This window comes from Gadus morhua, chromosome 18 (assembly GCF_902167405.1).
Source record: "Gadus morhua chromosome 18, gadMor3.0, whole genome shotgun sequence".
Lineage (NCBI taxonomy): Eukaryota > Metazoa > Chordata > Actinopteri > Gadiformes > Gadidae > Gadus > Gadus morhua.
In genome coordinates this window covers 14516397-14532636 of record NC_044065.1, presented here as the reverse complement: position 1 = coordinate 14532636, position 16240 = coordinate 14516397, and the positions used below count along the sequence as shown (strand labels likewise).

Genomic DNA, 16240 nt, shown 5'->3' with positions numbered 1-16240 from the left:
GGGGGTGAAAGGTTACGGATCCTTGGTAATTTAGGAAGATGCGTGTGTGCGAACACACAAACACACACACTCACGATCGGTGTTCAGTTCAGTTTAATCAAACGTATAACCTTGTGTATCCCAATAGCTCAAGATGAGGATCATGCTGTTTTTTCCGAGGATATCTTATCAGGTATATCAGGTGGAGCATCGCTGGAAGTTCATAGGTTCATTTACACGCCTCTTATGACTACAGCTTCACACACATGTCTCAAAGTCACTTTGTGTGGTGTAGTTGTGTTTAGTAGTAGGGCTTTCATTTTGTTCAGGATTTACTCACAGAGGGTAAATAATGAATAAATGAAGGAAAATGGAAGCTTGGGTGAAATATTATCTTTTATAACCATATTGCTGAGTAAGATATGGTTGCTAGGCTCATTGTTGCTCAAGGGAATGCTGGGCTGATTTTCAAACCGTTATCTGTTGATCATTATGGATTTTTCACCCCCTGACTTCAATTATTTCTATGAGACTGATATATTAATGATCATCAAATAGCTATACAGTAATATAATATGATTTGTAGGTATGAATGTTGAACAGCGAATTTCCCCAGACATTTGTGGACTAACATGAAATGCATTATCCCAAATGAATCATTGTATTATTAATACATCACACAACCCTGCTTGAAATATCTCATGTTAAGGAAAACATTTCCTTCAACTGGGAAACGGAACACCTGATCACCAATTTGTAATGGGCATGGTAGAGTAGTGGCTATAGGCTAGTGAGTCAAAAGGTACTGGATTCGATCCCCGGGTAGACGATGTTTACCACCTGCCTGTTAGCATTCCTTTACCAAGATGGCTTACCCCTGGCTGCTCCTAACAATGAACTGCATCTGAGTTCACTGAACGTTGCTTGAATGACTCAATAGTAAAATAGCCGTGGTTTCTGTTACAGTTTATCTTTCTTGAAACAAAGTTACGAGGGTAAACTCATTATGTCTTCTTAATTGCCTAAATTATGCAACAGAGTGTGATACCCCAAACCCCTTTGGGAATGCCCCACACCCCCACATCCCCACACCCAACCCTCTCTCTCTCTCTCTCTCTGGGGCTGATAGGGAACACTTGATGGAGCCAGATGGGACCCAAAACCAACTCCACCTCTCTATTATGCTACGAAAAAAGCTTTGCTAAAAGACTCAGCTAAAGAAGAAGAAGACGAAGAAGAAGACAAAGGAGTAACGGTTCAGGGGTAATGACACTGATGATGGCGCTGGAGACGGTGGTGCTTGGGTGGGGGAAGCACGGACGTAGCCTAGCTGTGCTCTCCGCCATCCCCCCTCCGACCCGATATAGTCCTCCTTCATTAGCCCTGGATCATACTTACTGTGGTCTCTGGCTGGTGGTGACAGCCCGAATGACGGACAGTGGTGTTGAAGTAGAGCTATTTCTGGAGCTGCGGAGCTGCTGCACGGGCAAGACAGAGCTAGGAGCACTTCTCCTTAATTAGGTCTCAGGTTCACTCCTCTTTTCCTGCTAATGCCATTGTGCTGCTGTTTAGCAAGACCAGGGACCACCGTGACACCACCACTGTGAGGACCGCCGTAACGCCAGCCGATATCTGATGGATGCATGCAAAACTAAAACAAACATCATACATGCTAAAATGGAGAAGGCACCGACTGATTGAAAGGATTACCAGACCCTTGTTTGATGATATCACGCAGACGACCAAAAAGGGATAATTGTGAGGAGAAAACCTGCAATGCAAAACTGTTTATGTAATGTCGTAACACAAAATGTCTGTTGTGGTCGTTGGCGTGGTCAATGGCGTTGTGTCCGGACTGCAGGTTACAGTAGGATCCCTGAGTCAAGTCTGATTCATGAGCCCAGATCTCGGTGCACCTGAGGGCACAGAAAGGGGTCGCACTCATTTCCCGCTTTTCGACCTGTGTAATTACCTTCATCTGCCCCCCGGCCCTGAAGAGAAAGTTCTAGATCCAGAGAAAGAGAGAGGGAGCGATAGAGGGAGAGAATCAGAGAGAGCGAAAGAGATTTAATATAGTGGGGAAAAAGTATAGTACATACAAACTATAATTGCTGACGCAATAGGCTTGTGCAATAGTTAACAGAACACAAGCAATGCAAATAACAGCAAAACTGTCCCTCTTCTTCTTCTTCTTCTCCTTCTGCTTCTGCTTCTGCTTCTTTTTCTTCTTCCTCTTCTTCTTCTTCTTCTTCTTCTTCTTCTTCTTCTTCTTCTTCTTCTTCTTCTTCTTCTTCTTCTTCTTCTTCTTCTTCTTCTTCTTGATGTTACTCGTCGCACGGCGTGGACGTCATTGTCCTTTTGTGATGATTTTTTTTTGTCATTATTTTTCTCTTGCACTGAGACAAGTTTCAGCTAGCTTTGTGACAAAGGAGGCGTCACAACAACAACACCAGCAGTAGCCATGGTCTCTTTCTCCTGTGGTGAAGTCATGGGAACAGACGAGAGGCAGTGTCTACACTCTCCATCTCCGGCCTCCCGGGGTTCGCACAGGAGTCCGGCAGCCCCGGCGCGGCTGTCTCTCTAATGCATCTCACCCTGGGAGGTCATGCCAATTGGAGCCCGTTGCTCATAACCTGTCATACACACACACACGTCACACACACACACACACACACATGGACGCAAGCACAAACACACGCAAGAACGCATACTCACACACACGAAAGCATGCACACACAAACGCACAAAACCATCAAACACACACACACGCAAGCAACCATGCACACACACAAACTTTACAGACCATCAAACACACACACACACACAAACGCATGCATGCTACACACACAAATACACACACACACACACACACACATATATGCATACACACAAACGAACAAACAGACACACACACACGCGAACACACACACACACACAGGCACACAATCAAACAAATGCACAAACAACCAGACAGACACAAACACTCACAAACGCACACACACACACAAACGCACAGAAAAACAGACGCACAAACACACACATGCACACCCTCCCTCTATACACCTCCTCTGTGTCTATTGCTCCTGCCTCATGCCAGCAGGTACGGCCTTCTGCTGGCTGGCATCGCTTCGCCCCAGGGATACAGGCACTACCCGAGCCAAGACGCAGTGTCCAGTGTCAGGCGAGAATGGTCGCCATTGTTGCCTTGGCTGAATACAGGGCCCACAAGAAGGCACTCAGGCTGAGATAGTGAGATAAGAGGGATCGCTGGCAGGCTAAACGTGGGGAAGGAATAATGTAAACAGACTCTACTGTACAACTTATTATACAAACTCGAGGAGGGATAGGATAGCATCTTTTTTTGTAGATTTTTTGTGATGTAACAAACAAAGATATATATTCTTAAACCTTTCATGTCAAATGCTAAGATTTAACATTTCATTTTGAACACATAAAACATTGATTCAACTTTCTTCGAACAAATGTATTTATTGTGTGTCGTTTTGTATAAAAACGTCTTCTAATGCACTTCATGCAAATGTAAACCACACAAAAATAAAGCATTCATACTGCATTTCGGCTTTCGAGACATTGGCCGAAAACAGGGGAGATGTGGTATTTTTTAACCCATGGTTGGTGAAAAGATGAGCAACGAGGCGTGTTTTATACAGGATTTCAAAACAGTGAATGATAGTGACACCTCGTGGTTCCATTTTGTAATTGATATACCATTCGCTGTTGCCAGCTACACGCCACTCCACCAATCCGGGGAGACAATACTCGGACTTCGTACTGTCAGCCTATCATTGCCCGGGACCTTTCAAAACAAAGATGGCGTACTTACATTGAATATCTGAAATTCTGAACATATTTTTGCCTCTTTGTTGTAATTTCAGAAACTTCAGGTGAGTTACAAAATAGAATATCAAACGCATTCGTTTAAATCACTGCAGTAACCAAAAACTGTATATTTTCCCGCCGTCTCGTTAGCTATCTTATTCATTATGGAAGTAAATCCGTAACTGCCTCAGTCAGCCACAGCTGTATTCACCGTGCAAAACCAGAACAATTGCCTGCCGTGATTATTTTCATCACATTATAATCTCCCTGTCATGCCTTAACATGTGCTTGTGCTTTCGGTTTTCTCGGGACCACTAGAATGAAGGTGGTCAATTTGAAGCAAGCCATCCTTCAGGCTTGGAAGGAGCGCTGGAGTGACTACCAATGGGCTATTAACATCAAGAAGAATTTGGGAACGAAGGGAGCAACGTGGGATTATCTGAATCTAGCAGGTACGACTAGATGAATCGCTTTATCAATGATTCACAATCTCAACTGCTTAGACCAAGAGCAGATCATGTAACTGGTTGTTTTGTTGTTGGGAATTTCAGAAGCACTTATGGAGCAAGCACTGATAGGACCATCTCCCAACCCTCTTATATTGTCCTACCTCAAATATGCAATAAATTCACAGGTGAGATCCAATGCAGTTCTACATTAACACAACATTGTTTGCACTTGTGCTCCAGACACAATATATAAATATCTAAACCTGCCTTTGTCTCTTCTCAGATGGTGTCTTATTCTAGTGTCCTCACAGCCATCAGCAAGGTGTGTCTATGGGATAAGAATATGGTTGACTACAATGTGTTGAATGAATTTTCCAGATATGTCAGTTGAAATCTTTTCTAATCCAGGTCTGATTTGTTTCCTCTCCAGTTCGATGATTTCTCCCGAGATCTGTGTGTCAAGTCCTTGTTGGAGATCATGGATATGTTCAGCAACCATCTAAGGTACATTGACCAACAAAAAGGTCACACATTCACTTACCCTCATGAGCTCTGTTTTAATGATCGTATTTATATATGTAAATTAAGTAGGTGTGGTGGCTATCACCTACCTGACGATTAATGACAGAGTCGCTATGGAAGTCACTAATTCATTGTATGTAGTAGGTCATGTATGCATTTACAATGTAAACACTTAAAAAATAAGTGAAATAAAAAATAGTAGACTGTATCTAATCCTGGGTGACCGTCCTCCACCTCCTCCCTGACTCATGTCTTTAAACCCCCCCACCTGTAGCTGCCATGGGAAGGCGGAGGAGTGCATTGGCCTGTGCCGGGCGCTGCTGAACGTGGTGATGTGGCTGGTGCTGGGCTGCGCCTGGTACTGCGACCGGCTCCGGGAGCTGGGCAGCTCGGCCAGCACGGAGGCCAGCCTCAAGGCCTGCCAGGAGAGGCTCCACAGCCTGGTGAGCAGCATCAAGAACAGGGCCCTGATCCACATCGCCCGGCTGGAGGACCAAGGTAGGGGGTGTGTGTGTGGATGTGGGGGTGGGGGTGTGTGTGCACAAATCTCGGCCTTCTCTTCATGCCTGATGAACAATAAAGTTGTCACGTACATTAACTATTTACATAAGCCGTGATGTGTATATGCAGCATAATCATGCCGCTGAAGAGGCAGATGGGATACTCAACCTTCATAGCCTAGTGAAGATGAGCTTATGCTCCTTCCTTCCTGACATAATGATCTATCTATGTATCTAGAGGATTCACTTTTACTGGAGTTTACTTTTATTGTAAAAGTGGTTTTGCCAATGGTTTAAGGCGGATGAGGGAGATTGGGAAAGTGAGTGCTTATTCTTTAAATCATCAATGTTTTAGAGGACTTCGTTTTTTTAGGTTATTTCCCTGATACAACTGAATCCCTTCATCTTATCCAAAGCAACCTGTATTCAAGTACTAAGGTGCATTTCAACTTTTGCTTGAAGCCCTGACTTCTATCGAGATGAATCATCAATACATATAAAAGATAGTGATAAATCTATGTCTATGATTGTAGTTCAACCACTATGGATGCAGTAAGAACACTGTGTCTTTATAAACGTAAATAGGCTATAAGCCTCCGCCATGTCCTACAACTTGTACCGTGGCCATGGTTACTATGACAAAGATACCCGAAAGTGATCGGTTAAATAAATGTATTCGCTGGCCGGAGCCATACAAAATCGACCTTGGTGCGAATAAAATTTATGTTGCGTATTGTATGTGTACAGTCCGTTTCAACTCGAAGATTTGTAATTATTTTATGATTGTGTGAAAAGATCGTGACAAAAAATTGCGTTCAATGTAAAAGGACCTTACAAAGCGAGTCGTGAGTCACTCCCCTCCATCATCATGGACCATGCAGCAGCGTAATATCATGTCATTATGTGCCTATTATTTACTTTGGTAGAATGCCCTCTAGTGGACGGAAAGTCTAATGGTGGCCGTGGCAATGCATAAGCCTGTGTATACAGAGTATAAATACATAGTAAATATTAATGATAGGTTTTAAGCATTATAATTTTGGATATTATCAAAAGGAATGGGATTATATTGGAAGATTGACAGCTCTAGTGTGTTTTCTTGTTGTTATAACTTAGCTATAACATTATTTTGCATTCATCATGTAGACTCTTCAACCTTAACAAATTGCAGTGAAAACATTAGGGTGCTTGTATTAGGGCATCTTGCTCAAGGTTGCTTCCAGATACTTTTACTTGTTTCCGTGTTATATTATGTAAATCTGAACAGGACCCCAGCTGTTCATGTATATATGCAGTGCACTCAATCACAATCAACTCTAACTTCCCGTCTGGCCTCTCCTCCTCACCACGGTGGTCTGCCCACAGGATCCTGGAGCAACGTGGAGCAAGCCATCGTCAAACTGACAGAAGGCATCGGCAGCGTGACCAATCAGACCCTGAAGAGTAAACTGGAGGAGAGCGTCTCGCTGGTGAAGGGGTGAGTATTGACGAGCATCCTCTGTGTCCTCCTACTGTTTACCGTCTGGTGCTGGTGTTGAACTAGAGGCGGTTTTATACTGCTGCATTGAAAAGCTGATGGGGGGTATGTGGTGGGTCCTCCGATCAACCCATGTCACCACACACAGAGGCCGTCGCTCACGTGCCCCTCTCCAAAGATTCCACTGCCTGCAACAACGGAGGGGAGAACAAATCTCTCGACACATGACGATTCCGGCGGCCCCGCACCCGTCCGCGCTCTTGTTCGCCGCAGAGGTATAATTGAAGTCGGTGTCCGCAGGATCCCCCACATGCTGACGGCGCAGAGCCCGCCCCCGGCCCAGCCCTCCTTCCCCTCGGTCCACGCCTTCATCATGCTGGAGGGGACCATGAACCTGACGGGGGAGACCCAGCCGCTGGTGGAGCAGCTCATGATGATCAAGAGGATGCAGGTGAGTGTTCACACGCCGCACCGAACCTCGCCAGGCGACAGCCCGCCACACGAGCTACACCACACCGCAGACCACCAGACGACGGCACCAGACACACCCCCCGGCACAGAACTACACCGCACCGGACCACAACGCAGATATACCACATCACACCACGCCAGAGACGACACAGCACCACACCACAACAGAAAATAAATCTTTAGTTTTAAATAAGAGCAAGTAAAGTAAAAGGTGGGGTCGTGGAGCACTAGTAAAGTATTTCAAACACTACATCACACCATCAGAGGTGACACGAAGAGGCTGGTCTGTTTTTGGTTTTGCGGCAGGATAGTCTTGTGTGTTTTGTTACTTTGAACAAGATGCCTAACGCCTAGGCCCTCTGGATTCAGTCCAAAAGCTAGGGAGGTACTCTATTATTGAATATATATTTTGTTGAAATTGCCTTGTACCCCGACAGTAGTCAGTAAATCAATAAAGTATCTATGGCTGTCGGAGGTCTTTAATAATCTCTTCCAATCCTTTCATTCGGCCTGAATGGAATGACTGGATGGCCTGTCTGTCTACCTACATACCCGTCTCCTCTCGCACACTGTGCCCGTCCCCTCATCACGCATAACTAGAGTCTCACACAAGACTAGGCAGACCTGTCGCTAAAGCAAGCGATGTGTTTGGGGAAAGTGGGAGGGAGAGGTGAGAGTTTTTCTGTTGGATACCTTCAAAAATCGCGCTCTCTTGACTTCAAAGTCAAATTTAATTGCATTTGATTTGCATCACAGTAGCGGGTCTCAAAGGACTTCACAGGCACACATCATGGCACACCAGCTAAAACCTTAGAAGGGCGATTTTAAAAACCCTAAAAAAGACTCAACTTAAATTCACACGTAGCAGACGAACACCAAAGTCCAGCCGGATGAAAGGTCATCCACAAGGTCAGCGCTCGTCTCCCCGCCCCTTCCTGACTCTGCCTGTGTGGCTCCTCCCACAGCGTATCCCCACGCCCCTCTTTGTGCTGGAGATCTGGAAGGCCTGCTTCACTGGCCTCATCGAGTCGCCCGAGGGCACGGAGGAGCTGAAGTGGACCGCCTTCATGTTCCTCAAGGTGGGTTCCTCGCATGGGTTCCTCCCCCCCCCCGGCACCCCGTATGGCCATACGGGGCCAATCGGGGGCCAGGTTCCTTTGAAGGGGACATTATGCGACCAGCTGTGAGTGGGATTAGCCATTACAAGCCGTTTGAAAATCTGGCTTTCCCTGTGTTTTGTGTGTCCATCGAGATGTATGCTGGATAGATCAGTCTACCAGCCTACCCAGTGGACTGTGGCAATTATTGCTCATCTATCCAGCATACATCTACGTGGACACTCACATTTGTGATGTCACTAAAACACAGGAAAAGGCAGATTTTCAAACAGCTTGTAATGGCTAATCACACTCGCATGTTGTGGCATAATATCACCCCTTTAAGATAAAGTGCTACGTAGAGGGCTCTTGAAAGGCTGATGGGTTAGTGACTGGGGTCTAATGACTTAATTGCCTTTAGGATCTTTAAATCATTTGGTTCCTTTTACTTTAAAAGGTCAAAGTGATGTTTTCCGTTAGTTTGATTAGTCTGTGGAATAACAAAGTATTGTTTTTGTATCACAAAAAATGTATGTTCTTGTTTTATTTAATTCTCTGAAACAAACAAAAAATAAAGCGACCAAAATATCAGCAAACGCTTGAAATATGTACCTGATACATAACTCATGCGTTCAGTCATTCATCGTAAAATACTGACTCAACTCTGACCTAACCATTGAATTAGCTTCTGCACCGTAGTGTCATCGACGCACCGCCCCTCCCCTGAACAGAAGGTTATCAACCGCGGCCAACGCCGCAACAGAACCTGGGTAGATTTACTGTGACACGCCAGGGCTAGTCATCACTGAACACTCTTATCGGCCCCCCTCTTTCACAACCTCATCAGACTGCCGCACTCCCCTCCCCCGGGGTCTGTTTGCTGGGTGACCCCCAGGCCTGACCTTCCAGGGGCCTGTTGAGGCAACACGCTTGCTCCTCTCTTGCTTTTACATCACCCAACGTATTCATTCATTCTTATGATGAATAAATAGGGTTATGCAATCATCATATGAGTGATCATATGATTGTCATTTTTCTTGTAACTATTATTTATTTATGGATAATAATACTCTTTTCTTCCAGGGAATGATTCTGATCAGACATCCTATACGGGCTTAATGGGAATACTGTGCAATTCTCCTGTAAATTACCGTGGTATCATTTAGTATGTGGTGGTTCTACTTTATTTCCTCACAGATCCCTCAAGTGCTTCTCAAGCTAAAGAGCCCTCAGAGTGATAAAGGACAGGTAGGCTTGCTCCCCTATACAGCCACACACGCACGCACGCTCGCACGCACGCACGCACACACAGTCACCTCCTGCCCACCATATGACCCTAATGAATAAGTGAGTAGCCCTCACTCGAGATACCATGACTGAAGAGAAAAAGGGCTGAGGGCGATGGTAAAATCCAATCCCACTGTCAGGCATCCATCACGGCCTGTCAACCGCCTCTCTCTTGCCCTCCAGGAGTTCATGGACGACGTCAACGTGGCGTTTGAATACCTGCTGAAGCTCACGCCGCTGTTGGACAAGGCAGACCAGAGATGCAAGTGAGTGAAGATGCGTACAGCATAACTACACCCCTTAGTTTGCCTACCAGCTGGTTCAGTCCGCTGGACTGGCCAGCTTGTACACTGATTTAACCATAGTACAGATGATGAAATGGCATCACTCACCTGGGGGAATAATAGAGGTCCTTTTTAAGCCTTGGTCTTGAACGAAGCTCAAATCGCTCTCTCTTCCACACTGACATATTGGCCAGATTAAGAACCACTTCATCTTGTACAATCTTTAGGCTTTGGTTCACCTCTGATTAAAAATCATGACATTTCTTGTCTTATCCATCTCTGAAGATGGTTAGCATAGAAGGACTCCATCTGTGACCTGCTCTTTACAGGGCTTAGAGTGGGGTAATATCATTGGGGCCTGTGAAGGCCTTTAAGCCAGTCATTGATTAAGGGCTATACAAATAGCTACAGAAGGGTCTTGATGTGTGTGTGTGTGTGTGTGTGTGTTTGTGTTGTGCAGCTGCGACTGTCTGAACATGCTGTTACAGGAGTGCAACAAGCTGGGTCTGCTCTCTGATTCCCACGCAGCCAACCTCAGCTCCAAGCGGTACGCCCCCCCCCCCCCCACCCAACTCCCTCCACCACTCACCCATAAACACAGTGCAAGAATGCAACCTCGAGCCCAACACTAATCCCCTACATCCTGCCCCTTCCATTCCCCTCCTTCTCCTCCTGTCTATCTCTATCGCTGTCTCTTTCTTTCTTGTCTCTCCCTTCCTGGGGTTCCCCCCCCTCCCGTGGAACGTGTGCTCCTGGGCGGCGGGCAGGGAGTACGCCCCGCGGCTGAAGACCACAGAGAACGCCAACATCCAGCCCAACCCGGGGCTGATCCTGCGGGCCGAGCCCACTGTCACCAACATCCTCAAGGTAAGGGCCTCTGCCCTCCAGGGCTCCAGGGCTCCAGGCTGCTAGGACACCTGTCTGCTCTCTCACCTGGAGGGAGTGAGCTGTGGAGCCCCGTACCTACTTATCTTTTTGTGGTTGTGTTTGTGAATGAATGATTTTTTTTTCATTCATTCACAAATGAATGAATTAATAAAAATTAAACATAGAAAAACTAAACCCCAAAACCGAATAAAAGACCCTGCTGTCACCATTTCTTCTTTTGAACTACACTTCCATCAGGGGTGTTGCACCTTCCTTCAATCTCAAGTCAAACCCCGTGCACCCTACAGCGTTGACCCCCTCCCTCCCTTGTGCATCAGACCGTTGACGCAGACCACTCCAAGTCTCCGGAGGGGCTTCTGGGGGTCCTGGCCCACATGCTGTCGGGGAAGAGCCTGGATCTGCTGCTGGCCGCCGCCGCCGCCACCGGAAAGCTCAAGTCCTTCGCCCGCAAGTTCATCAAGTGAGTCATGGTGACGCCGTTATCGTCTTCATCACAGTTCAGAGGTCAAGGGAGTCCTGCATCGCCGTGGTGCTCCCAGTCTCTTCCCTTTCCGTACAGACGGCGTTCTCTTCAATCTTTTGGATGATTCTGAAATGTGGCAACAACAACTGTCGACCTTTTTGATTACGTAGCTGTGGTTGTCCCACACTGCGATGCTATTCACGCTCTGGCCTGTTCTTGCTCCATCAGACTCAACGAGTTTCCCAAGCACATCAGCGGAGAGGGCTGTGAGTACTCATGGTTCATATTAACACCTCTTTTCCACATGTGGCGTGGGAGGGATTTTAATGGTCTTCTCCCTCTCTCTCTCTCTCTGTGTCTGTGTCTCTGTCTCTGTCTCTGTCTCTCTCCCTCCTCCTGCCTCTTTTTCCCAACCCCCCCAGCCAAGTCGGCGTCGGTCCGAGCCCTGCTCTTTGACATCTCCTTCCTCATGCTGTGCCATGTGGTCCAGACCTACGGCTCTGAGGTCAGCCTAAATGCACTCTTCTACACTTTTCATTGCGTGTGTGTGTGTCCTACACTCTCTTGTAGCAGTAGGCCGCTGCCTCATGCCCACCCTTACTGGTGAGCTCCGATCACCAGAGGTAGATGTTGTTTAATTCAGAGGGGGCAAAGTGTTATTAGCCGAGCAGCTACTGAATGCTGAGGTCAGAGCTCTCCCTAGTGTTTGCGTGGGTGGGAGGTGACGCATGGTCTATCCCGTTTGGCCTGGTTAATCAAGTACTCCCAGCCCCGCTGTCCCTTGAGCCTGACTCAGGTCGGGCTGCATACACCAGTCATCACACACACACACACACACACACACACACACACACACACACACACACACACACACACACACACACACACACACACACACACACACACACACACACACACACTCCACATGGCGTCGGGACCCAGGAGGTGTTGGCTAAGGTAGAATGACCTTGAGGACATCCTACGGTTTACTCTCTGGATACGGCCACTAGATGTCCACAGTGACCATGTTTATTTTTGGCCGATTGACTTATCAAATAAAATGTATTAAATGCTGTTTGATGCCGATAAAGTTATTCTGCTGAATCTTCAGTTAATGCTGATTTAGTTATTTTAATTACTCATTTAGTTAGCTGCATTACTATTTCCTACTGTATTAAAAAAATAGAAAATGTAAGTTGCCATGCAAAATCGATATTTATATACGAATAATTTCATATCATATACAGTCAACCAGGCAGCCCGGGTTTCCTTAACAAAACTCTGAATGCCCGGGCTCTCTGCAGGTGATCCTGTCTGAGCCCAGCCCCTCAGGGGAGACCCCCTTCTTCGAGACCTGGCTGCTGACCTGCATGCCGGAGGAGGGCAAGATCCTGAACCCGGACCACCCCTGCTTCCGGCCCGAGTCGGGCAAGGTGGAGAGCCTGGTGGCGCTGCTCAACAACTCCTCGGAGATGAAGCTGGTGTGAGTAGAGCCACAGAGTCTCACGCGGAACTCACTGAGACCTCAGCCGGGAGCCCACTTCATGGGAGACCGCTGACCGATGGGCCTTTCACTCATGCACCACACAGCCGGAGATAATCTGCATCTGACGTGTTCACACTAGGGATGTCCCGATCCAGCTTTTTGCACTTCCGATCCGATACCGATATTGTAGCTTTTAGCATCGGCCGATACCGATACCGGCCGATCCAAGCATGTATTAAAGATTAAAGATATTTACTTATTTTGTTGTACTACTCATGTTGAAAAGGGTTTTACTCTTAAGAACAACTAGCCAACTTAATAAGGTTAGTTTGAATAATCCACAATAGTTGGTAATGAGAAGCTGACCTGTTTATTCAGGGTTAAATAAACACAAAATAGACAAAATAATAAATAGTCAAATTACCACACACACACTGAATTGGCATCAGTGCTCTGTTCTTGAACAACAAGAGTGTAAACAATATTGTAAACAATATAACATTATATATAAAAGCAACACACACAAAACCCGAGTAGAAAATAGTCAAATTACCACACACACAGTGTGCGCTAGGTGTTCTGAACAACGCGAACCGGATTTGGGGGGAAAAGCTGAAAAAAACTGGAATGGATTACCTGCTCGAAAACACGGGCCGGAGTTTTGAAAACAAACTGGATCGGGAATCCGGATCGGGATTTTTCCCGTGCAGGCCGATCCGATATTGATATACATTTTTTTGCTAATATCGGCGGCCGATCCGATCCAAATATCGGATCGGGACATCCCTAGTTCACACGTATCAGAGATACCCCGGATACTTGAGACACCTGGGTTGAGTGTGTAGGAGGAAGTGTTTTGTTTAGAAGACATCAAAGGGGGTCTAAAGCTGACACTTTTGTGCTATCAATACTGCATTTATTAAGTCATATCCGCAATAGCAACAGAAGTAAATGATAAAAAACACAGGAAAGAAGAGAAAAGTACGAAGCGGCTACAATCAGCTGCTGGTTTCGAGTCACACACATGATAGAAACGTTGTCAACCTACAAAGTAGTTAGTTGTGATTTCTCTGGCTCTCTGTTTCTCCGGACTTGACCCTGGGAGCCTACCCGGGATGCATGTGTGAAATTGGAAAAATCGCATAAAAGTTTTGTGTTTATGAACAGTCGTGAGGGAACTACTACTGCTGGTACTTTGTGGGGCGCTATGCATATGTTCACCGGGTCATTCATGCAACATCGATGGTTCAAAGTTGGGGTCGCAATCATCTCAGACCTGATGTCCCATCTCTTTGCTCCCCACGCCAGTCAGATGAAATGGCACGAGATTTGCCTCAGCACGCCGGCGGCCATCTTGGAGGTGCTGAACGCCTGGGAGAACGGCGCTCTGACTGTCGAGGCTGTGCAGGTTTGAGGACAAACCCCCAGACACCCCATCGCCATTCTTCCTTCCATCCTTTGCTTTTACCAAGATCAACCGCTCACACATTATAAGTGAATTCCGATGGGATGACTAGATACAACAAGGCAACAATATATGTCTGATTCATTGTTCGGGATGGGCTTTACAGACAGGATGTATTGCTTATCATTGGAGTTTTGCAATGTACATTTCTCTCTTCCCAGGCCACACTGTTACTAGAATGACGCTCATCCGTTGTAAATACCTCAAGATTTTTTTCTTCGTATTAATGTGTGATCATGCTAGGGTTTTTGTTGCATTTTCTTTTTTGCCGTTTAGCTTCCCTATTCTATTTGAAGACATGGCATACGTTTCAGAGTCAGAGTTGCGTGGAACCACAAAAGACACACACGCACACAAACGTCAAACTTACCACCACTTCCTTCTAGGGGTGGGTCAGAGTATCAGATTATTCGATTATTCGTTTTTCCCATTCAAATATAAAGTTTTTCACAAGCCATAACTTTGTTTCCCTGGTAATGCCTGAGGGTTTGACTAATACAATAGGGGGATTATTTGTTTATCAACACGGCGGATGCGCGAGCAGAATGATCGCAAAAAGAACATTTGTTTGACCGGTTGCCATGGTTATCTCTGTGTTGTTAATTTGTAGTTGCGGTTTTAATTAGCGATGTTGTCAGCTTACTGTTACATTAAACTGTAATCAGAAAACGTGGTTATATGCTATAGACCCTATAGTATCTGTGGTATAAAGGCTGGGACGAATTTCAAATTATAAATATGTACACTTTTTGTTGAAAGTATGGACCGTCGCGATACCCATTGAAACGCTGGCGCAGTGATTATTCTTCAAAACGAGAGCTGGTAAATTGTGAAAAATGAATTAAACTGTAATCAGACAACGCGGTTATATGCTATAGACCCTAGACTAGAGTATCTGTGGTATAAAGGCTGGGACGACCTTGGCTACAACTTCGAAATTCGTCCCAGCTTTTATACAACAAATACTCTAGGTTCTACAGCATATAACCGCGTTGTCTGATTGCAGTTTAATTCATTTTTCCACAATTTACCAGCTCTCGTTTTGAAGACCGAATCACCGCGCCATTTGTTTCATTGGAATTCGCGACGGTCTATACTTTCAACATAAAATGTACATATTTAGCATTTCAAATTCGTCCCAGCCTTTATACCACAGATACTATAGGGTCTATAGCATATTTAGCGTTTTCTGATTACAGTTTAATGCATTTTTCACAACAGACAATTTGATTGGAACTACTTGGCAGGTAGTTGTTTTTTTGCGTTTAAGATATTAAGTGATTTCTTGCCGATGATCCATGGCTGCCTTTGTGAATGTCGGCACACATCGAATAATCAATTATTCGTACCACCCACTGATTATCTGACCATGAAAAGAGTTATTCACAACCCTACTTCCTTCCCCCTATTTCATTATTCTACGCCCTATCCTCGTACTGACTCTCTCTCCCCCCCCGCCCCCTCCGTCTCCTGGCCCACGCTCCCACATCGGTGTGCAGAGGATCACAGACAACATCAAGGGGAAGGTGTGCAGCATGGCCATCTGCGCCGTGGCCTGGCTGGTGGCCCACGTGCGCATGCTGGGCCGCGACGAGCGCGAGAAGCCCCAGACCATGATCCGTCAGCTGGTGCTGCCCCTGTTCGGCGAGAACACCCTGCAGTTCTACAACGAACGGTACGGGTCCCCCGCTCCGTGGAGCCGCCGGTTCAGGGGGCTGTACTCCCGGCTGGCACAGCCCCCCTGTACCGCCGGCACCACACAGCACGCCGGCAGAAAACTGTTAACAAAAAACGGTTATGAAGCCGTATGTTTCGCGTTACGTACGATTTTTTTTTGCATCCAACCACTGCATGCCACCTGCTTTCTTATGACGTGGATCTTGAAACCGGGTCTTAGGTCAAAAGCATGACGGATGACTTACAGAGAGTAGTAAAACCGCACTTAATGCGCCCCAACTTCCTCCGGAAATATTGCGACTGATGGGTTGAAATGATCATGCTGCTTCCCCAGGATCACTTCATCATCGTGTTC

The 16240-nt window shown here is 46.2% G+C and overlaps 1 protein-coding gene across 2 annotated transcripts in view; it reads left to right on the top strand.

The window, feature by feature from the left end:
• The first annotated feature begins 3765 nt into the window (after positions 1–3765).
• Positions 3766–16240, top strand: part of med24 (mediator complex subunit 24) — a 20514-nt gene continuing 8039 nt past the window's right edge. For both annotated transcript variants that reach the window (XM_030340412.1, XM_030340411.1), the window contains exons 1-19: positions 3766–3884; positions 4138–4271; positions 4371–4453; positions 4552–4590; positions 4699–4772; positions 5065–5288; positions 6656–6767; positions 7068–7218; positions 8204–8317; positions 9533–9583; positions 9806–9888; positions 10367–10453; positions 10674–10773; positions 11112–11254; positions 11486–11523; positions 11680–11762; positions 12562–12740; positions 14052–14151; positions 15708–15883. In XM_030340412.1, the coding sequence (XP_030196272.1) occupies positions 4139–4271; positions 4371–4453; positions 4552–4590; positions 4699–4772; positions 5065–5288; positions 6656–6767; positions 7068–7218; positions 8204–8317; positions 9533–9583; positions 9806–9888; positions 10367–10453; positions 10674–10773; positions 11112–11254; positions 11486–11523; positions 11680–11762; positions 12562–12740; positions 14052–14151; positions 15708–15883 (1970 nt within the window). In that variant the 5' untranslated portion in view covers positions 3766–3884; position 4138. The remainder of the gene's footprint in view (positions 3885–4137; positions 4272–4370; positions 4454–4551; positions 4591–4698; positions 4773–5064; positions 5289–6655; positions 6768–7067; positions 7219–8203; positions 8318–9532; positions 9584–9805; positions 9889–10366; positions 10454–10673; positions 10774–11111; positions 11255–11485; positions 11524–11679; positions 11763–12561; positions 12741–14051; positions 14152–15707; positions 15884–16240) is intronic.